At 43.3% G+C, this 24568-nt stretch overlaps 1 protein-coding gene across 1 annotated transcript; it reads right to left on the reverse strand.

The window, feature by feature from the left end:
• Nucleotides 1-13746: 13746 nt before the first annotated feature.
• On the reverse strand, nucleotides 13747-23524 carry LOC307240059 (tubulin beta chain-like). Its single transcript, XM_080013643.1, has 5 exons — nucleotides 23452-23524; nucleotides 16677-16785; nucleotides 15670-15780; nucleotides 15012-15256; nucleotides 13747-14586 (listed from the first exon to the last, which is right to left on the reverse strand). Exons 1-5 carry the CDS (start codon nucleotides 23506-23508, stop codon nucleotides 13774-13776), a joined length of 1335 nt encoding a protein of 444 aa, XP_079869769.1. The 5' UTR covers nucleotides 23509-23524; the 3' UTR covers nucleotides 13747-13773.
• Nucleotides 23525-24568: the final 1044 nt, after the last annotated feature.

Genomic DNA, 24568 nt, shown 5'->3' on the forward strand with positions numbered 1-24568 from the left:
GGGCTGAACAGAACCACGGCAGGAGGCTCGGAGCCCAGCAGGAGATGGGAGCCGTTCAGCTGGATTGGGTTGGGCCGGGACCTGCAGCAACAGAAGAGTGAAACATCCAGAACAATTGGACAATTTGCATTAAAGCGTCAAGATTTGTATCAGATGTCACGTCTATATACAGAAAGCATATCCTGGATAGCCTTTATTTTGGCCGTATATACCGTAGCTATATATAGCCTATACATCTATGTAAATTCAATATTCAAGCCAATTTGGAAGCAAATGAAAGAATTTCCCTCAGTAGTCAAATTTGCGGCGCCTTCATATCTATATCTTTTATATATGTCCTGAAAAGATATCGACATGGAGGCATTGCAAATCTGACCCCTGATGGCCGTGGCAGCCATTTTTCAAAATGGCCCCCAAATTGGCTTGACTGTTGAGGCAAACAGTTTTGATGAGACTTGATGATAATCTGTGTGTAGGGAAGGCTGGTTGGACAAGATATCAGAATGTCACAGACACTTTTCAACGGAGAAAAGCAAAAAATGAAAGAGAAGAGGCTTGGTCACTTCAGGTTATTCATTCTCGACCTTTCCTCCATGATAGTCACTTCAATAAATCGAGGGGCTGACAAGACCCTCAGCTTTCTATCGGTGGCTTTATTATTTTCATGAGCTCAAAAAGTGACAGAGATATCGCAGAGTAAAGTAGTGGGTCGCCTTGTCTTCATCTGATCTCATGGATGATAACTTTTGGGTTTGGGGAAGCACTTCAGGTTCCTCGAACTATGGGGGTTTTATTGCAATGGCCTTCAAATCGGGTGAGCCCGGTCAGAATGAAGATAAAGTGATGGTCCAATTCACTCCACTTGAGATACATTAAGTGACACTGTACTGGTCCTGTTGTAGTCACCTGAACTCCAGCGTGATGGGGCCCTGGATGTTGCTGAGGGGGAAGTGGTACGTGTCGCCGTACTTCACCACCGTCTCCAGGGTGCAGTCTGGGGGAGGAAACGGTTGGAATTAGATTTCCTAATCTGACGTCCCTACAGCGGCCTGTGCCTGGGAGGAATGAGATCATTAAGTCCATTTGACTGTGGCCTCAGCGACAGGAACTGCTCCTTCCGTCTTCAGCGTTAATTATTTTAATGGCTCCTACTGCTAATTACATTCCGATGTCTTCAGTTGGTCTTAAAGTCTTTCCCTTCACTGATACTAAGGGTTGTTTGAGGTGAAGTAGGTAAGTAAGTAAAGTTCTATCTACAGTGTACAGTACAGCAGTAGTCTTCCTCAGGAGGTAGAGCTGGTTGTCTAGTAATCTAAAGGTTGCTGGTTTGATCCCAGGCTCGTCCTTCTAGCATGCTGTAGTGTCCTTGAGCAAGACACTTAACCCCTAGTTGCTCCTGATGGCTGCGTCCGTCGGTCTTTGAATAATTGTAAGTCGCTTTGGATAAAAGCGTCTGCTAAATGCAATGCAACATAAATAAAACAAATGTTAACTGTATCAGTAACATTTTCGCCGCTTCAAATGACTAATTCTGAAACAGGGGTCTGAATAACTTGTTACAAACTAGCTGTGAATCTCACCAAGACGACCTCTAAAAAGTGTCTCAGTTTCTCGCTGCAGATCACATCATCAAAGTCCTCTGTAAAGGCCTCACCACGCTGTGTCCGTTCTAGCCGTCATTAGCCATCCCCAGACAAAAACGTGTCATGCTGAATAAGGAATCAGGAACAACGGTTCACTGTCTTGGGTCGATTGCTGTAGAGCTGCCGATCTATGGAGTTCTGGTCCAACAAAGGCATTATCAGAAATGTCTTGCAGTGTGGCTGATGGTCGTTACATGATGAGATAGTATGTCTGAAAAGTCATGGTTCTCATGTGCCCAAGCAAGCTGAGCAATAGTACACGTGTAGTATGTAACACATCGTATGTGATTTTGATCTCAGCATTTTGATCGTCACAGAGCCTTCAAAACTGGGTGAGTCCTGGCATCTTTCCATGTCTCTGCCTTACTGTCCTTACCCCTGACGTTGAGGACGAGATAGGAGGCGTCCGCCGGCTCGCCGGTGTTCCTAATGACGTAGATGCCTTCGTCCTCCTCCTTCACGTCCTCTAGCACCAGGTGGCCCAGGGCGTTGAGCTGCCCCCGGGTACTGACCACGCGGCCGCTCCGCAGAAGGACTGCCTCCGAGGCGTTGGACCTGGGCCTGAACACGACCTCTCCGTTCTGAGGAGGGACGTCGATGTAAATGTTCTCACCGAAGAACGCCGTCTTGGTCTCTTGTTTGACTGTAGGAGCCAGAAAGAAATTAGTGTACCGATGGAGTGTTGCCGGCATGCCTTGCTCAATAGCACTTTTACACTAGTTTCCATTCAAGGAGGGGCGATAAATAAATAAAGTCTCTGTAAAGCAAAAACAAATTATGTGTTCTGAGTTGTTCAGACCACAGGAAAATATGTTATTAAGCACCCAGCCAAATTTGAATGATTAAATATGTCGCCAAGTATATAAAATTAGGTTTCAAAATCGTGGAAAATAAGGCAGTTCCCTCTTCCTCTGAAAACGCTGGAGGCGTGACCGCTGAAGACACTGAAACCACAGCCAATTGTGGGAGAGGTGCAGCCTCTCTCAAGTGTCAAATGCCACTCATCCAATACAGAGATAAACTAATTCAATATCAGAAAACCAATAACGGGCTGTTTTTCGTTGTTTGGATTTTGTTCTGAAGTTACAAATAGAACATGAGAAAATGGGATATTTGCTGCGGGTGACGTGGTGGCTCCCCCTGCTCCCTGTGCTCCAGGGGAGCGGGGCTGTGCTCCAGCCCCGTGCACTCCTGGACACTCTGTTCCGGCTCTTTGTGCATCTGGGGACAGCCCCACTTGGAGGCCCACTCCAAAGACCGGACGGGCTCGCACGGAGCGAGCTAGCCACCAGGCCAGGAACGTAACGAAATGTAAATAAGGCGAGGGAGCTGTTATGTACATTCTAGTATCCAGGGACGAAGACAAAGGCGCCAGAGCTAGAAAGCAAACTAGTGTAGGTTGTAGTGACTGGCGATAAAGCGAGAGAACCACCGACGCTCATGCGCTCTACTCTTATATAGTGTTAGGGGGCGGGGGGTATCACCGCTCTACGTCATCCAGGCATAATTTAATCCCGCCCAAAAAATACAAACCCAAAAATGATGAGATACAGTTTAACGGTCTTACTCCACAATTCAGTATGACATTGTTCAGTCTTTTGACATGTTTTCAGCAATGACTTTCTGACATGTAAAATGTGTTTAGAAACAAATCACTGAATTGACTTTACAGGGACTTCAAATACAAATCCTTCCTCAGTAATGTCAATCAGCCCAATCATGCATCACAAAGACCCAGAGATGAGAACTTACCTTTAGATGAAGTTGACAGGACTGCAAAACAAAAACGACAAGTATATTTTGAAATGCATTATGTTTCCCGTTCTTTTCATCTAATTCCAGCAAAAGACCTCCTTTGTTCTCGGTGGGGAAGGGATTACAAAACGTCCCAAATAGCGCAACGATGTTTGACATCGAAATGCCCTTCGCGACCTCAAAACAAACAACCTCAGGATAGGAGCGGCTTTAACATACTTAGGTTCCTCATGAATTTGCAAATTAAAAATGAAAAAAATAAAAACGCAATATCAATGGGGTGGATTAATTTTAATTTTTTAATTTTTTAATTTTTTTATTTTGAAATCCTCTGTGCGGATCGTTTAGCTAAACCAAACATTGTGCTTTGCAGGAGGTTTGCGTGGGCGTTGGGCCTCCCCAACCCCAAGCAGCTGACTGTGTTGGTGCTTACCAAGGCAGAACAGGACGCTAAAGACTGCGGCGCTGATTACTTTCATCTTGACTCTGGGGAGATGGAGAACAAACAAAGCAGACTTTCAGATACACAGCAAGCTTTTTCTACTGGTGAGCTGACCAGGCCTTGGTAGGGAAATAATAACATCCGCCTCTTCCAGGCCTCCCTTCATTGGCTCCCGATAAAACAGGAGGAATCGAGGAATTGATTTTGGGATCGGAAGTGCTGAAAGATCCCGCCTCTCTTTGTCTGAGAGCTTCCGCAGCCGTACGCCCCCTGTGATGGCACCAAGGTTTTCCTTCCCACCTCATCGGTGGTTCCATGGACAGAGCGCTTCACCCAGGTTGGGCTGGGCGATACAGTAAAGTGATAGTAGTTTCTCTTAGCTTCGTAGACCGTTCTGACTGTTCCGATCCATGCCCCAACCCGCTCTTCCTCCACATGCTTTCATATGGAATTCAGGTGTTACTAACTAACTGAGCAACCGACGATTGGCTGGCTAACAACGAACTAACATTTTAAAATGGAATGGGTTATCGTGACGCAACGAAGGGGGGGTTATGGGTTAGCGTAGGTCACACCTCCCAAATCTCACTTTCCGCAGTCCTGCGCGTTAAACAAGCTGAGTGGTTGAGTTGGTTGAATGGGGGTCTAAAGTTTTCAGGTAAAGTTTGAAAAAACAAAAGAACGGATTTCTTCTTTCTGTACCTTGTGGTTTCACCGAACGCGACACTGCCCCCCAGTGGACACGTAATGTTGCACAATATAAGTCCGTTTGTCAGTTAGTCGTCAGTAAAATATGCACAGCCATGCCGACGTCTCCGAGCGACGCCCGGGCATGCTGACTGATGTGCAGATGGAGAAGCAGGATCCAGCCTTAATGTTTTTCGGAGCTCCCCCTACTGGCAAAGCGCCCCAAATATTCTGTAATCATATCCCATATTGACAGGAGATGAATGTCTTTCTATCGATTAATTGAACAAACCATATTGTATGCTTTCATCAAGATGTAAAATCAATCTCATCACTTCGCTACTTCTCTGTTCCACATTTCGCAGGCGAACCACTGCTAAAAATCCCAAATAATACCAAATTCTATTCTCATGTTTACAGAGGAGTCACATCTTCACCTTGAAGATGTTTTTGTTCCTCTTTCTGTTGCTACTTCTTCTGTTCTGGCAACTGAATGTGTTGTTCCGTTTGCCCTGTGTGAAGAGTGAATCCTCCCGGCTCTCTATGGACGACCCACTGCCAGGAGAGTGGCTGCCAAGAGAGTGGCTGCAAGCCAACGAAAACATCAGGACGGGACAGGAGAGAGACAGAAAGAAAGAGAGACAGAGAGAGAGAGAGGGAGAGAGACAGAAAGTGATGTAAAGAGGGTGAAAACAGAGAACAAAGAACAAGGCAAAGACAAGTGGGAATGAGACTAAGACTGAAGTGAAAAAGAGAGAAAAAGAAGAATAGAGAACAAGTTGAAGGGCAGAGGAGAGGGAGGGAGAGAGAGGAAGGGAGGGATGGAGGGGGGAAGGGATGACGATGGAGATGGAGAGACACTAATCTACAACAAAACATCCCTTTGGGGCCGATGGGACGAGAGCGAGATGCTAAGCTGCTGCTGAACTTTCACCGCCACCGGATTAAGAGGAAGGAATAGACAGACAGACAGACAGACAGACAGATAGACAGATAGATAGATACATGGCCTGATCCACGTAAAGCCACCCAGAGCCATGGAGGCTTTACAGACGCAGCAGGATATACTTTGGAAATTGGGAAAATACGAGAAATGGGATTTCCAGTTCTACACACCTCGGTGTCAAATCCCACACGGTTCAACAGAATTTTTCCACATTGATTGTAGAAGTCAGACCACACGTAAAGCTCTTCTGTGCACTGTTCTGTATTAGTTTTCCTTATCAGATGTGAAATCAAACAGAAAAAGATTTCCTCTAATTCCGTGGATGTGCACAACCTATCCTTTAATACGCACTCTGTTGTTGTTTTTCGGCAATTATTGTTTTTTATTGTTTGCACCTTGTTCCTTTTCTGTAAAGTGTATTTTCTACTTTTTCTATCTTCCTCCTTGCCCAAAACAAATTGCTGTTGACATATGGGCAATAATGTGTTTCTGAGTTCTGGGTTCTGCAGCAATTTGGGCGTTCAAGGCAAACAGTGTAAATCAGGTTAGGAACTGAGGTCTCTTAGTAATCATCATTATTGTACACGGCTGTGTCCCACTGTGTTGGGACAAAGTTGAGGAGTCATTTCTGACTCTACCTATCTGCTATCTGTGTAGGCACAGATAGCTGTACAGTAGAAGTTGAATAGGTAGGCAAGTAGGTAGTTGGATATGTAGGTAAGTAGGTAGGTAGGTCAGTAGGTAGGTAGCTGGATATGTAGGTACTTTGGTAGGTAGCCTGTTATGCAGATAAGTAGATAGGTAGCAACGTAAGTAGGGAGGTTGATAAGTTGATACGTAGGTAAGTAGGAAGGTAGGTAAGTACGTAGTTAGATAGGTAGGTTGGTTGGTAGGTAAGTAGATAGACAGATAGGTCGGTAGGTAGGTAGGTAGTTGGATAGGTAGGTCGATAAGTAGGTAGGTAGTCGGATAGGTAGGTAAGTAGGTAAGCAGGCATGTTGTTGGTAGTTAGATAGGTAGGTAGCTGGTAGGTAAGTAGGTAGATGGATAGGTAGGTAGGTAGGTAGTTGGGTAGGTAGGTATGTAAGTAGGGAGGTTGATAGGTAGGTAAGTAGGAAGGTAGGTAGATATGTAGGTAGGTAGGTAGGAAGGTAGATAGGTAGTTAGTTGGATAGGTAGGTAGATACAGTAAGTAGGTAGGTAGTCGGATAGGTAGGTAAGAAGGTAGTTGGATAGGTAGGTAAGTAGGTCAGTAAGTAGGCATGTCGTTGGATAGGTTGGTAAGTACGTAGGGAGTTGGGTAGGTAGATTGGTGGATATGTAGGTAATTTGGGTTGTAGCTTGATAGGTAGATAAGTAAGTAGGGAGGTAGTTAGGTAGGTGGGTAGGTAGGTAGGTGGGTGGGTGGGTAGGTAGCTTGATGTGTAGCTAGCTAGGTGGATATGTAGGTACTTAGGTAGGTAGCTTGATGTGTAGGTAAGTAGGTAATTAGGTTATTAGGTACATAAATATGTAGGTAAGTAAGTAGATAGGTGGGTAGTTTTGTAGGTAAGTTGGTAGGTAGGTATGTAAGTAGGTATGTCGGTAAGTAGGTGGGTAGGTGGATACGTAGATACATACGTAGGTAGCTTGATATGTAGGTAGGTAAGTAAGTAGCTAAGTAAGTAGGTAGGTAGGTGAATATGTAAGTACTTAGGTAGGTAGCTTGATATGTAGGAAAATAGTTAGGTAGGTAAGTAAGTAGGTAGCTGAATATGTAGATACTTACGTAGGTAGCTTGATATGTAGGTAAGTACGTAGGTAGGTAGGTGGATATGTAAGTACTTAGGTAGGCAGCTTGATATGGAGGTAAGTGGGAAGATAGGTAAGTAAGTAGGTAGGTAGGTAGGTAGGTAAGTAAGCAGGTAGGTAGGTAAGTAAGCAGGTAGGTAGGTAGGTAGGTAGGTAGGTAGGTAGGTGGGTACGTAGATACTTATATAGGTAGCTTGATATGTAGGTAAGTAGGTAGGTAAGTAAGTAGGTAGTTAGATAGGTAAGTAGGTAGTTAAGTAGGTAGTTACAGTAGGTTGATATGTATGTACTTAGGTAGGTAGCATGATATGTAGGTATTGATTGGTAGGTAGGTATGTAGGTAGGTAGGTGGGTATGTAAGTACTTAGGTAGGTAGCTTGATATGTAGATAAGTAGTTAGGTAGGTAAGTAAGTAGGTAGGTGAGTACATAGATACTTACGTAGGTAGCTTGATATGTAGGTAAGTAGGTAGGTAGGTAGGTAAGTAGGTAGGTAGGTGAATACGTAGATACTTACGTAGGTAGCTTGATATGTCGGTAGTAGGTAGGTAGGTAAGTAGGTAGGTAGGTAGGTAGTTGGATATGTAAGTACTTAGGTAGGTAGCTTGATATGTAGGTAAGTAGTTAGGTAGGTAGGTAACTAGGTGGATACGTAGATACTTACGAAGGTAGCTTGATATGTAGGTAAGTAAGTAAGTAGGCAGTTATATAGGTAAGTAGGTAGTTAGGTTAATATGTATGTACTTAGGTAGGTAGCTTGATATGTAGATAAGTAGGTAGGTAAGTACTGTACATATGAAGGTAGGTTGGTTGGGAGGTATTGTAGATAGGTAGGTAAGTAGGGAGGTAGGTAGGTATGGCGGACAAAGGGGCATGGTCAAGCACCGGCTGGGGACGACAGCACGGTTCTCTTTTCCCGCGGCCACCAAGCTGCCTCGAATCTGCCCAATAAGCACCCACGCAGCGCTGATTGGTCCGACTTGAAGCAGGGAGTTTTCTTAATGTTTTGTTTGTCTTACAGAGGAGATTGGTGTACAGGCTCGTGAGCAGCCCAGTAGAGGAACGCCTTTCCTCCTGCGCCAAGAGGACGATTATTAAACCTGATTATTATAAGACTCCTCAAATATATATACAGTGGTACCTTGATTTACGAGTGCAGTAACATACGAGTCTCCGAGTTACGAGCCGTCATTTTTTTGTATTGATTTGTGAGCAAAAATGTGAGTAACGAGGAGCAGGCTTCAGGTACGCATCGCTAGTTAGGGTGGTGAGTGAATGCGGCCAGCATCCCACGTCTCACTCGTTCACTTCACGTGGTTACCTGACCGTGGAAGCATCTCTTTTGTGTTTTGTGCTCGTGATTTGTGCGTTTTGTGCAGTTATTTTGCCCAAAAAAAAATTCTAACCATGGGTCCTACGAAAGTAAGTGCTGAGAAGAAGAAGCAGATTTAATGCTTTGATTTCGAAATCGATTTAATTAAAGCATGAAATCATAGAAAAACATGAGCGAGGTGTGCGTGTGATGGAATTTGCAATTTTTTTTTAAGTTAAGGGAAAGTGAAGTGAAAAAAAAATAATTGTAGCAATTAAGTTCAGCAATAAAGTGTAGCAACAAACGAAAGCGACCGAAAAAGCACGAAACGAACTCCTCCAACCTCCTCCGGCTATCTCCTCCACCCTCCACCTCCGCCAGCATCTTCCGTTAGTCCAAGTCGTCTGATCTCCAAGGTAAATAAACTTTATAAAACCAGTTTATTTCTCTACATTCTCTTTTATTATGTTTCATTATGTGTTTATACAATATTTGTTATTTCTAAATACATTTTTCTTATTTAAAAACATGTAACCAAAAAAATTGGGGTGCCGTGCTGTCCCCTCTCTGTCCCCCCTCAGCTCCCAGGGAGGTGCTCCCGCAGGAAAAGGGAACCGTGCTGTCCTCCGCAGCCAGTGCTTGACCAGTCCCCTTTGTCCACCACAGTAGGTAAGAAGGTAGATACTAGGTAGGTAAGGTAAGTAAGATATGTAGGTACTTAGGTAGGTTGCTTTATATGGAGGTAAGCAGGTAGGTAGGTACTGTATGTATGAAGGTAGGTAGGCCTAGGTAGATAGCTACTACACACACACACACACACACGGAAGTTATATTTGTGTGGTGAAGCGTTAGTCAGTCTGGACACGAATCAGATGAACGTCCAGAATGTAAAGGATGTGTGCTGGCAGAGGGGGCAGCCTCTATTCTGGATCCTCTCTCTAAATGGGGTCAGCCACTTCCTGTCTGATCTGATCTGCACTTAGAGGCATCACTCAGAGAGAGAGAGAGAGAGAGAGAGAGAGAGAGAGAGAGAGAGAGAGAGAGAGAGATTCACCCCACATCAACACAGCTGATGGGTTCAGTCTAGTCCATACTGACTGACAACCAACTCACTGACTGTCTTACAGACTGACTGACTCACTCACTGACCAACTCACTGACTGACTGAGCTCTCACTGATGACAGTAACTGACTGATTGACTGAAGAGATCACTTACTGACTGACTTCTTATCTGACTGGCTGACCAGATCACTGACTGACTGACTGATTCAGTGACTGAACCTAGTGCTCTATACCATCTCTAACTTTCCTCTTGCAGAGATTTACATCCTCCATGCTCCTTTAATTAAAAAACAGAGGATCCCCCCCCCCCCAGCTCTCTCTTCCTCTCTATCTTTCTTCCACAATCTCCCTATGTCTCTCGCTGCACTCCTGTCTCCCGCACTCTCTCCCGCCCCCTTCCCCGATTCCTCCTCCGCTCACCTTCTGCATTTGCTCACCCTCTTTTCCTCCTCATCTCCCCTCCTTTCCTGCCATTTCCAGTTTCTTTCCATCTCCCTGCTGGCCCTCCACCCCTTCATCCCTCCTTCCTCTGATCTCCCCCTCCAACCACATTCATGACCAAACAGTGCTGGAAGGACCGGGGTGTGTCCCATTTGGAGGTGGGAGGAAAGGATGGGAGGAGAGGAGGAGGAGGAGGAGGGGGCTGCAGAAAATAAAGATAAAGAAAAGGAGGAGGGGGGAGGGGCTGGTGGGAGAGAATAAGGGAGAGGAGGGAAACTGCTCCACAGACACAGATTCGCATGGTTCAGTTATCACATTAAGGTTCGGTCAGAACTGGCCCGATAAATGCATCAAAAAGCCCCGAGTCAGCGTTAATTATTCTCCCGTCGTGCTGGAGGAGGGAGCAGCCCTTGCATAACGAGAGGATGGGTCTATCCCACGAATGCAGCACGAACACATGGCTGCGCGATGCGTCAAACCCCCCCCCCCTCCCAAAAAAAGAAATCTCAAGGATCAGAGTAGGGACCCCCACACCAATTTCATAATCATCATCTTCATCATCAGAAAAGTACCGTTAGACCCACAAATATGCATCAATATCCTCATGCAAACAGAGACTTAGGTGTGTGTGTGTGTGTGTGTGTGTGTGTGTGTGTGTGTGTGTGTGTGTGTGTGTGTGTGTGTGTGCGCGCGCGTGTGCTGGGGGGGGGGGCGGGGGTCTGCAGGAACTATACACTCATCCACTATGATTATTGGGGAAAAAATATATATAAAGAACTGCCATTAAAAACACTCATTGTGTGATGGTCGTTAGGGGAAATGCGCCTCATACCTGCAGTATGTATTGCTATACGCCCTAAATATCCCTAAATAACCTTAAATACCCCCCCCCCAAAAAAATCCCTAAATAACCTTATATACCCCTAAATACCCCGTGCTGTAGCCATGGGAAACCTAACATATCACGAGTATGGAAGAAAAGTGCGAAAATGCTCCGTTAATCAAACGCTAGGAATCAATTACAGCGACTTTTATTATTCTAAGAACATGCGGTAAATACCTGCGTTAACGCGCTGGATCCACGGTTTTCATCGAATCCTGTTGTGTTTTTTACGTTCGTTTGGTTATTTTGTGTTTGTTTTTTCGTCTTTTTATTATTTTTCCCCCTGTGATAAATTCCTCCCCGGCACAGCACTTCAGTGGGGCCGGGTCGTGATTAGCTGCGGAGACTCGGCGGGCGTCGCGCTGTGAACCGTCGGACACTCGGGGATTCTCGGAAACCTCGTGACGTGCGGCTGAGCCCTTAACATCCGGGTGTTGGGGCCATGTGCAAGGGGCATCGAGCTGCAGTTCAGCTAGCGGCCGCTAGGTGGTGCTGCTCCAGCGAGAGTCAATGCACTGTAGTGTAGTTTTGACTTCATTGTTATTATTCCAAAGACTTTAGGATCTCAAAATGTACGTTGACGTTTCTATAAAGACGTTCGGATCTCAAAATGTACCGGGAGTTTGGATTCTGATTTTGGAAGATTATTATTACATACACGCAGGCAGCCACACCACACCAGGACACCCTAACGGAGGTCCGCGAACCCCTAGAGGTTCTCGAAAGAATTGCAGCTGAATTGACTTTTGTTTTATTTCGACAGTATACAGTATACGTATTTGTTTTTTTATTTTACATTTTCAAATATTATTTTATAAATATTAAATCAATAAATTCATCTTTTAAAATACTTTTTCACGCAATATATATCCTTATTCCACTTATGATGGTAGGGGATTTGGCAGATTGATCATCATTGATGTTTTTTTTTTATAATAATTGTAATATTTTTTCTCAGATATATTGAGGTAAATTGTTAAACCAGTGTACTACAGGCAGATTACGTGAGTGCCGATCTGCTTGTCCATCAGTGACAATAAGACACTGTTGATGACACTGTTTTCATAGGGTTGTTGTTTACCTTGGAGTGGGATGACGCCATGCTGTAGTTTGGGGGAGCTGAGTCATTACAGCTCTCACTCAATTTGGTGTTTTCTGATGCATTTATGAAAGCCTTGTTGCAGGCTCGTGTCATTACCGATCAATATTGAATAATTGCCTTCCACTGTGAGCTGGCAATAACAACAGCACATACAATTTCGGAGTTTTTTTATTTTTATATATATTGTATTTTCGCAGGCTTTTCAATTTCATTGTGGTCCCGTGTTCCTTCCAAAACATTTCACTTCTGGATCTGAGTGCAATTTATATATATGTAAATAATGAATGATAACCAGTGTTGTTGTGGAGAAACACATTATACAGATAATACTGTCATTTAAAAGGTATTTCCACCCAAAACCACTCTGAATCCTAAATTAAATTCAGCGTGAGAGAAAGATTTAACATTTTACAGATGTGCAACATCTATACTATAAAAGGACAAGTCTCACAACATATTGATTTTTTTTCCCCCACTTTATTAGGAACTTTATGTTGTCTTGGTATGAATGAACTTAGACATTTTCACATTGAACAAACATGACAAAAAAAAAGCCAATTTCACACATTTGATTTAACATATAATAAAATACTGATGTTTGTATCAAATTAACATTTGCTTAAAAGAGCACGGCATTGGCGGAAAACCCCCCCCCAAAAAAACAAAACAAAAAAACACTGACAGAGTAAAATTCACAAAGCTCACGGTCACTTTCACGTTCTAACTTGAATTATTTGACCAATCTAACCTGAAAGCTTCTAAACTGCAGCTACAGCTTTTAACACTGCAGTTTCCTTTAAATGAGACCATTGACACAAAAAAAAAACAGTTAAAGCATAAAGTTAGAGTAATGGAGGCCTCAGGGACAAGTGTTAAACTGGGGCAAAAAAACAAAAAACATGAATATGACTATAAGGCTCAGAAAGTGCAGTGTGACAAAAGAGCCAGTGGTTGAAAGGAAGCCATCTCGGAAAACAACAGGATTCTGGGAAATGGCGTCCGGAGATCCAGCACAACGTGAGGATGTAAAGCCACCTTTACAGTGAACCCAACAAACGCCAACAGCAAAACGGAAGTCTGGTGGAAAAGTCGGATTAAGCGCGCGAGAAGCTGTAACGTTGTAAACCCCGCCCCATGATAAGTCCTGCCCATTTTGCGGTGAGGAATTTACGTGTTCGAGGCTCCGGGATGCGTTCAAATTTTCCAACACTTGCGCCAAGTTTCGGAGCCACGTATATAAAATAATGACATTATTTAAATTGTTTATTTTTTGTGTTTTTGTCCCACTTGATGAAGTTGAGTTTCAAACTCTCATTCATGGAACATGGTATAACTTAACCCATAACATAACTACTCGATGTTGTTCAGGCGGAAAAAACAGCTCTCTCATTTTCCCTGACATATTATGGGATGCATAACCCAGACGCAGCTCATCTGACGGCCACAAGGGGAGGATCTGACCGTCGGATGCGTTTTTGGATTCAGTGTGAAGCCAGCTTTGGAACAAAATGGAACATTTATTTGGTCATGGGTTTTAAACCCCCCACCCCCCCAACCATCAAACTCCTCAGAACATCCAATTTTATCCAATTTTAACATTCAATTTTATCAACTACCCCCCGCCCCACCTCCCGCGCCACCCCCCGCGCCCCGCCCCAATCTTAATCTATATTTTTCTGCAGATTCTTTCGTCGCTTTTCGTTGTTGCTTCAGGCGTCCTCCTCCGCCTCCTCCTCGAACTCGCCCTCCTCCTCCGCGGTGGCGTCCTGGTACTGCTGGTACTCTGACACCAGGTCGTTCATGTTGCTCTCGGCCTCGGTGAACTCCATCTCGTCCATGCCCTCGCCCGTGTACCAGTGCAGGAAGGCCTTGCGGCGGAACATGGCGGTGAACTGCTCGGAGATGCGCTTAAACAGCTCCTGGATGGCGGTGCTGTTGCCGATGAAGGTGACAGCCATCTTGAGGCCGCGCGGCGGGATGTCGCACACGGCCGTCTTGACGTTGTTGGGGATCCACTCCACAAAGTAGCTGCTGTTCTTGTTCTGCACGTTCAGCATCTGCTCGTCCACCTCCTTCATGGACATTCGGCCACGGAACACGGCGGCCACCGTCAGGTAGCGGCCGTGGCGCGGGTCGCAGGCGGCCATCATGTTCTTGGAGTCAAACACCTGCTGTGTGAGCTCGGGCACCGTGAGGGCGCGGTACTGCTGGCTCCCCCTGCTGGTGAGCGGCGCGAAGCCCGGCATGAAGAAGTGCAGCCGGGGGAAGGGCACCATGTTGACGGCTAGCTTGCGCAGGTCGGCGTTGAGCTGCCCGGGGAAGCGCAAGCAGGTGGTGACGCCGCTCATGGTGGCCGACACCAGGTGGTTGAGGTCACCATAGGTGGGCGTGGTCAGCTTGAGTGTGCGGAAGCAGATGTCGTACAGCGCCTCGTTGTCAATGCAGTACGTCTCGTCCGTGTTCTCCACCAGCTGGTGCACGGAGAGCGTGGCGTTGTACGGCTCCACCACCGTGTCAGACACCTGGAGAGAGGGTTTTCCAATTTAAACCTTAATTACAAGACAGGTGCTAATATGCGAGGGGTAATGTGCAGGCAGACGGTCTTTATCACAGCGTAACCTGACAGGGGGAGAAGAAGGGGCAACCTTTCACTCTGAAGGGGGTTATTTTGCGATTATGACAGGCTGGGCGTACATTATCCTGCTGAGTACACAAGATGTTGAGATGGAATATTGATTAGAAATCATTTTATACCTAGTGTCACTAGATGGCGGACAGACAGACAGGCAGGTATTTTATTGATCCCCGGAGGGATATTCCAGCAAAGATAAGGATTAACTCCTAGATAGAAAAATAGGGAATGTACAATAAAGAAATAAACCCCAAAATGGGCTGTTACACTACCCTACTGATCAACAACAACAAAACGAGCCGGCCGGAGTGAGACCTTGGGCGAGGGCACCACGCTGAAGGTGTTCATAATGCGGTCAGGGTACTCCTCTCGGATCTTGCTGATGAGCAGGGTGCCCATGCCCGAGCCAGTTCCGCCGCCCAGGGAGTGCGTGAGCTGGAAGCCCTGCAGACATTCGCAGCTCTCCGCCTCCTTGCGCACCACATCCAGCACCGAGTCCACCAGCTCTGCACCCTCCGTGTAGTGGCCTTTGGCCCAGTTGTTACCTGCTCCACTCTGGCCTGGAAAGAAATAAATCAATTTTTGGAGGCTGTGGTAGGCATTGGGGCAGTCGATCGATTGGGACAACCCTCTCGATTTGATAGACAGGTGGACCTATGCCCCTCTATTTATCTCTTTTCTTAACCTGCTTTCCTGGTTGATAGCAGTCTGAGCAACATACATACATACATACATACATACATACATACATACATACAAACACACACACACACACACTATGTGTCTGTGTTAGTGGGATAATTAGCCCGTATTAAAGGCGGCACAACCAGGCGCTATTTCTCCGGTGTGTCCGTGGTAAACTCTGCCTGTAAATTAATCACTAAGGGCATGTTTTTCTTGATCTTTTATTCAAACAAAACAATTCAGGTTGAACGCCGTCGTGTCTTGCCACTTAGCAACACTGCCTCCGTACCGAACACAAAGTTGTCAGGTCGGAAGATCTGTCCGAAGGGGCCGGAGCGAACAGAGTCCATGGTTCCCGGTTCCAGGTCGACCAGGATGGCTCTGGGGACGTACTTCCCTCCTGCGAAACACACACACACACACACACACACACACACACACACACACACACACACACACACACACACACACACACACACACACACACACACACACACACACACACACACACACACACACACACACACACACACACGCGTTTTGACTATCACAGAATTTTTTTTATAGATATTCTCAATAGATACATAAAGGGATGATACTTTATTCATGAATTGGGCAATAATAATCATAATAATAATCATAATGATAACAATAATAATAAAAACAAACAACAAATAGAAAAAATTAAGTACAGATTTTGAATAAGTCTGGAAACATGTTTTGGCAATATTTCTCGCATACATTAGAATATTAAATAAACTGGACCAGGTAGAGTATAACATCACACTTCACATGGTTTGAAGCAGCGTCGAGAGTCAAACAGCCCTGTCCTCTGATTGGAGGATCATCCATTGTTTAGAATAATAATTATATTATATATAGAGGTTAAGAGTACAGAGATGCACTGCATTATTGTCTCACCTCAATCTTTGTTCCATTTTATTTATTTCTGTCGATTTCAGCCAAATGGTCTAATTTTGATAATAATATATTTAATTTAATTTATATACATATTTTTAATTGACGGTTTGCAAAGTCACTCCCCCCCATAACCCATAATAAAATAAAATAAGAAAAAATGAAATCAAACAAACTACTTCTGGAGGATAATCAATGTTTTTTGTTTTGGCCCATTAGTTATTTACAGAATATAAAAAAAAAAGCAGAAAGCTCAAAATTTAACAAAATACATGAAAAAGGAAAAATCAGGTCGAGATATGTTTTGAAGACAGACCAATCACCTGAATGTGTATTTGGTGGTGAGTGAACGGTGTGTGTGTGTGTGTGTGTACCTACCGGTGGCCTCGTTGTAGTACACACTGATGCGGTCCAGCTGCAGGTCGCTGTCTCCGTGGTAGGTCCCGGTCGGGTCGATGCCATGCTCGTCGCTGATCACCTCCCAGAACTACACACACACACACACACACACACACACACACACACACACACACACAATAAATGCAGAGCTTTGTTCCCGGGCCTCTGGAGGCAGCGGTGCAGCACTTTCCTAAAAGAAAGAGTGATGGATCCAATGTGGACGTCAGAGTTTAAAAATAACAAAAACAACCCTCTGTTAAACGTGGCGTCAGTATGATGTTGGGTTTGGGTGGAAAAACTCCTAAACCTTTCACCTAAAGGAAATATGTAAAAGGTCAGCTCATCCGGGCTCTTACTAAAATCACAGGGAAAGAAAACATAATTTTAATGTCCTTTTTTGGTAAATATTAACCCTTTGTCTTGTGCTGTCAGCTTTGTATAGACAGGGAGGGAACACATCAATATAAAAATCATTTTTTTGTTATTTTTAAGATTGTGCATTAACGGTATTTTTATTTCTATTCCAAATTGCATATTTTCTGTCAAAAATTCAAATTTTATATGAACTGTTAGATTGATAGATGCTCATCCTCAGCTGGAAATGAGGGTCTTGCAGCAGCTCACATCAAAACAATGGGAAATAATAACAAAGTAATAAAGGCAAAGAGAAACAATTTTGAAGAAATTGTTAAAACAAAAAAGGGCAACATGCAATAAACATAAAAATTCTCTGAAAAAAAAACCAAATAGAAAAAGTGACAATACACAAACTTAAAAATAAAATTATTTTAAAATAAAACTAAAAATTAACAAAACGTATAAAAAATGTCAATATACAATAAACTTGAAAATTAACCTCTGTATCTGTATTCAAATGTCTTACCACAAGGTAATTTCATGTGCAAACATAAGCATCCTATAGATCAGATTCCTTTTTGCCATATATCCATCAGTTAACATGGAGAGTGGGAGCGACTCCAGCGCTTGTTGCCAGTGCCTTGCCCAGGGGCACCGGCAGGAGTATTCACCCCTAACACACACGCCTTTGATGGTGGGAACAAACCAACACAAACACGGGGATAACACGCAAACGTCACACGCGAAGGACCCGGGACGGCCGAGATTCGAACCCAGCACTTTCTTGCTGTGAGGCAACTGTGCGGCACCACTGAACCCAGTTTAAACTTCAGACATCCCAGCCGGCAACGGGTGTTTCATCAAACTAAAAGGATCTGGAACCACATGACGCCCTTTTGGTAAAGACCTCTCCTTGCGGCGGCGTGAAGGTCTGAACCACGAGAACATCAGCTCGTTGGGACAATCGCGGCTCAGTCGGCCGGCTCACCCGGGGGGCGTGAGAGGCCGCCCTCCCTCCGCCTTCCTGCGGTCATGGGACTCCACCTGGAGGCAGCGGGAGCGCGGGAATCACATTCGCTACGGCTCCCGAAAATAACCCGCCGTGTCAAAGAGGTTATTCTGCAGCAAACAGCCAGGCCCTGTTCCCAGCTAAAACACTGTGTCCATGTCCACCCGCTGCATCGTGTGTGTGTGTGTGTGTGTGTGTGTGTGTGTGTGTGTGTGTGTGTGTGTGTGTGTGTGTATGTGTCCACAGGTGTCAGGATGTAACCTGTAACATGTAATAAGATTTAAGACCTATTAAAGACACATTTCCATTTAAATGAGACTGAAGTAGTGCAGGTAAGTTCTGTGTATATTTGCAACAGAGAGGTAAGTGTCAGGAAAGGTTATGAAGGACATGATTCTATGAAGTGATATGAGAAGAGTTTATTTCAGGTCAAATAACAAGGTAAGAACTGGAATAACTTAAATAAAAACTGTATTTTTTCCAAAGAACTTGGGGCATAGTGGTAAATACGAGGATTTTCTTGGATTTTCTTCAGAAATCCACTAGTTTTGACAAACAAAACGAATATATGGATGAAACCAAAAGAAATGGTGAAATTAAGCCATAAATTAAGATCTAAGTTAATTTTATGATGTTTCAGGCCTAATATTTGTAAAAACCAGCGCATGGAAAAGCATCTTTGACCTTTCAACCGGAATTCGAGTGGAAACAGGACGAACAAGAAATGTCACAAACAGCACTGAAGGATTAACTAATCTAAACTGAGTTCAAATTCAAGCTCTTTTACAGCACTTTCAATGTGCTCTTTGAAACTTTTCCTTTGCTCTTCAGTGTCTATAAACGCAACCTGTCTTTTCCCCGAGAGAGCCTAATTCTCACAAAACAGGATTTAAATCAACAAAATGATAATTAATCTGACATTCTATGATCAATTACTTGTGCTTAGAATTACGTGATTGTGCAAATAATTACAGAAAATAAAGGTGTTATTACAGAGGGAACTTCCTAAACCTGAACATAAAAAAAACTGTTCTGGGAAAAACAACTCTCCCGTTTTCCTTGACATACGCAGTTCAACTGACGGCCATTAGGAAAAAGATCTGACTGTCGGATGCGATTACGGACTAGGTGTGAAGCGGGCCGGATCCCTTTCATGACTTGCACTGCTTCATTTTTGCCGCAGTAACGCATGACTTTCCCCAAGGGGATCAATAAAGTTTTATCCTCTGTAAACAAATGAAAAAAACATTTCTGACATCCTCTTACAGGCATTTATTCCAAATGTTGAAAAGTTATAAAAAGACCTGTTTAAAACCCTGTACACAGAGCAGCATCACATGGAGATCCCATGAGGAGGCGGAGATGGAAAATTGTGGTTTTTTTTGTTGTTTTTTTTTTTAAATCAATGAATGTACCAGGGCGGTTCAGGCAGTGTGTCAAAAAAAAAAAAAAAAAAAAAAAGTTAGTAGTACAAAAATAAGCGTAAATGCAATTAAAATGGAGTTGGTCCGTTATGTCAAAGCTCCTGTCTAAATATCTCTCTAAAAATATATCTAAAAAATCTCCACTGTACAAACTGTAATAACTTAGTAAACACATAACATTAGTAATTATAATTTATACTTGATATACCATCATAACAATAACTTATCCTGTGCATCGCACTTTGTATATTTTAATATATTTCACTATTTCTATTTTGTATTTTTCATCCATTTATGTAAAATTGGCAATGTTGATTTAATTTTTACTTTTTATGGTATTTTTTTATAATGTATTATGTTCAATTATTATCACTTTTTATTCTATTTTATAATTTGGTTTTTTTCAGACTGCTAAGCTTTTTTTCTTTAATGCTAATTCCTCGTACATGTAAATGCACCTGCCGGAATAGACTCATTCAGATTCTGATATAAAGACCAAATTGTGAGCATCTGTGATCTCAGCAGAAAATTTGAAAGATGCTCGTCAAATATTTTCATTTGAAAGCAATGTGGTATTTTAGACGTGACGCAATTCTGAACGGCATCAAATCTTTATTTGTCGAAGGGCAGTTTCCAGGTTTTTCTGGGGACATTGGATTTCCACATTGAATCCATTTCCCATCAATCCACCCATCCCACGCAGATTTTATCCAGTGGAACATTATAGATTCCACGCTGGAACAAACCTTCCATCTCAGAGCAAATGAACTGGGAATTACAACTATTTCCAGGACATTTTCCCTTCTACACGCACTACTCTGTTCCAGGGATTCTCCACCTTTTTTGCCGCACCAAGGATCCTCGATTTGATTTGCATTACGCTAATTTGCCCTTTAGTTTGATCCGATTTAGTCTCTGGGACCCCGAATCTGTTGAGCTCCTAAGGGATGTTTCCCTCGCTTCAATTGTACACAACGTGTAACCGCTAAGTCGGAGGCGGAAAATCCGGGTTCGGAAAAGTTTAAATTCCACCCCAGTATTTAGAGTCAACCATGTGGATCAGTTCACTTTTAGCTGTTATGCGTCTACGTCGGGGTATTTATGCTTTTTTTTAAAGACTTCCATCAGTTGTTCCCCAGAGGAACAACTGATGGAAGTGCATTGGGGCTGGAGGGAAAACATGGAAACCGGGCTGATTCTTTCTGGACCTGGACCCCCCCCCCCCCCCCCGTTTTATCTGGATCTATTTTAAAGTTGCTAATCGGAGTCAGTTACTGTCTGTGTGAGCGAGTGATAGAGACGAATAAAGAAACAAGTGTGTGTGTGTGCGTGACAAATTATGGGAGTTGGTGAGTATCTTTACAAGAGATAGATCTTGTCGTTTAATCCCCTGTTGCCGTGACCTCATCTGCTATGCCCCCCCCCTCACCCCCCTCTGGGATCACTATGGCAACTGGTAGGGGAGTTCACGGCCTGATACAGGGTTCATCGAGTCTGTTTAAGTACAAGTCTATTCAAGCTTATTCCACTACATTTCAAAGACAATATCTTCACTTTTTACTCTATTATATTCCTAACACACACACACCTTTATGAAGTATCAGGACACTGTATATGACGAGTACTTTTACTTTGAAAAGTTGAAGTCCATTCAAGAACAAGTACTCTTACGTTCTTTAACTTGGAGCAGAAATGTCAATGTGGCCGTTCCCATTCACACCACATCTCACCCCCTTCGCGAGACCTTGAAAAACCCAGGTTTCGGGAAAAGTGAAAACTCCAGGCGGGGATTTAGAGTCGACTGTGTGCATCGTTTCACTTTGACCGAAGTCGTTCTGCATCCGGGTATTTGTACTTTAACTTCAGGTCAAAAGGTCTGAGCACTGTATCTACAGACATAAAGATGATTATTTTACGACTGGCAAAATAGAAAGAAAACAGTATAACAGCGCGTAACCTGCTTGTTGTACTGGATTAATGTGCCACTTTTGGTATCGAACGCATCTAGTTACAGCCATGTTCTCCAACTTATTAGGACATAATAATATTGTGTTATTATCTGTATAATCACAGGTGAAAAATGCGGGTTCAAAAAGTTTAAAATCCACTCTGGGATCTAGAGCCAAACCTAGACCAGTGCCTGGAGGGAGGGAAAACATGAGAAGCGGATCATTGTTTTCTGGACCTGGAGTTTCACATCTATATCTGTCGCATCTAAATTTTTAAATGTATTGTCAGTTGAGTATTTGTAATCGTCTAGATATTCCAGAAGAATTCATAATGAAAAGAGTTATTATTACGTTATTTTAAATGGATCTGTGTCTTATATCCTTAACAGTGATGGTAAAACACAGCAGGAACATTGATGGTTCCACTGCTGCATCGTGGTGGATTTCGGGGAACAGATTAAGGAGGGAATTTGGGGGCGGGGCTAATCTAAAAGAGGACAGCACGGTGCCGGTGACCTCAGTGCCGCTAAGTATCAGCAAATGCACTTTGTCCCAAGTGATCAGCGAGCACGGCGTGACTCGGCCCATATGCCGCTCCCTCTGCACCTAAAGGAGCTCATCACACACTGGGGCACTTGTTAACCTCCTCCTCCCTCCATCCAGACAGCCCACGCTGAAGGTCCTGCATTCTTCTGCTCTGCCTCAGCAAATTTGTCTTTTCTTTCTTTCTTTCTTTCTTTCCCTTTATTTGCTTTGTCTCTTAAGAAAAGGGGTGTGCGTCACATATCTGGGGGTGGGGTCCACAAAAAAAAAAAAAAAATCCAGAATAAAAAACAAAAAACATATTTTTAGTCTTGTTTCAGCAGATGTTAAAGTCTCAATACTCGCAATATGACTCTACAGCGATAGATAGATAGATAGATGGATAGATGGATAGATGGACAGCTAGATAGATAGATAGATGGATAGATGGATAGATAGATAGATAGATAGATAGATAGATAGATAGATAGATAGATGGATAGATGGATAGATAGATGGATGGATAGATGGATAGATGGATAGATAGATAGATAGATAGATGGATAGATGGACAGATAGTTTTATTGTTATTAATATTATTATTGACTTATTTTAATGTAAGCATGTTGTGTATGAAAGGTCTATGCAAATAAAGGCCACCATCATCATCATCATGGCAGGCAGAGTGGGTTCTCTGTGTGAGGGGCGTTTTGGGATCCAGTGCTGGAAACAAAGGGCCACAACGAGCTGCCCACACAGCAGCTGCAGCTTCTTTTTTCAAGCCAAGACAAGTTCATTGATAAACGCTTCAGTGGACTCAGACTTTCATTTTGTCAACGATGCCAAATGAGTTTTATTTAGAGCCACGGGTGCTGCTCTTAGCAGATAAAAAAATAAATAAAAGGAGGAAAGGTGGAGGGAGAATAATATGAAACTTAAATAACAATTGAAACGATAAGATAAAGAAAAGTCGAAAAGGAAATCACACTCTGGATGTCAAACATCAATTATTTTGAACTATATTATTATTATTATTATTATTATGATTATTATTACTACTATTCATAATTTGTATTTATTATTTTGTAGGAATGGTTAAATGAAATTTATTATGGATAAAAATTGCACTTTATAGGACTTTCTAGGGGAGAAAACAATGAGGGGGCAAGGGAAGCGCTTTTCATCCTGTCACTTCCAGGCGACTCTGCAAACAGTGTCTGGCTCCGTTACTTCTCTTTAAGTTTTTGGAAATGTTATGACTATATATACACTGTATAAATAAGAAGAGAAACGCGGCACTTATTTGCATTTCACTGAAATAAAACAACAGCCAGACAACAAATATTATCATACAAATAAAAACAAACAAACAAAAAAACCCCACTAAATCACTGCGATCGGGATTTGTCTTAGCAATAGATGCGCATGTTGTTATTAGAAATAAAGAAATAAATGTTATTGTGGTAAACGTTGGCGCTGTAATTCCATCATACCTTTGCGCCGATCTGGTTACCGCACTGGCCCGCCTGGATGTGCACGATTTCCCTCATGTTGGGGCGCTTCGGAGCTGGTACCTGGCGGCAGCAGCAGGAGGAGGCAGAAGGAGGATGCGGCGCCGTGGGTCGGGACAAAGCCTTTATAAGATTGGGACGCCGCCACGGGCCTCGTCCTCGCCGCCGATTGGCTACCGCCGCCGCGGCTCCGCCTGCGATTGGCTGGGAGGGATTTGGCGAACGGGGTTTCCCTGGCACGGCGGCGCAGACCGGAAGACGGGACGCGGGCCGTGACGTCATCCGTGTCCTGCTGGAGCCCGTGCTTCAGCGCTGGAACAATAATAATAATAAATTATTTAGGTTTTATTAAAGGAAAAGACACCTGGCACAGCTGTGAAGGTGCAATTATGTGTGTGATATGTTGTCGTATTCTTATACTTTAATTATACGATTATAACCCTGTAAACATTGCAATAATCTAGTAATAACATAGTAATACCATATACCTACTCAGTCATTGTCTTCCATCTCTAGTATTGTATTCATATTTAAATATATTTATATTTATTCATCACCATACCAATAACTTATATAAAAAACGAATATATACATACATACATACATAAAAAATATCACATGGGGTTTCCTCCACCTCACGTCAGTAAGGACCCCCACCAAAAACATGCACATATCATCGTCTGACCAGCGATGGACACTCGTCACCAGGTCTCCGGGCGCGTCAACGAATGCTGCCCACTGCTCCTGGCTGTGCCCCTGGAGGAAGGACAAGCCAGGATGGGTTAAACGCAGAGGCCTCATTTCACCGGCCACCATCCAAAGCATGTGCATGTGTGGTGTGTCGTGTGACAAATAAAGATTATTTTTCTTCTACAAGCAACCACACAGCCTCACAGACCCAGCTTTCACCTTTTAACTGGAATATTCCGGTGCATTGTATCACTTTTTTTTTTGTATATTCTGTATATTTTGTATATTAGTATTTTTTGTTTTTTATTCTGCTATTTTTCTTTGGAAATTATGCAATTTATTATATTTTTTTAATGTAAATTGTCTGTTCAGCAATGCACAAATTCCTACCAGAGAATATTCCTCGTAT

The sequence above is a fragment of the Zeus faber genome (genome assembly GCF_960531495.2).
Source record: "Zeus faber genome assembly, chromosome: 1".
NCBI lineage: Eukaryota > Metazoa > Chordata > Actinopteri > Zeiformes > Zeidae > Zeus > Zeus faber.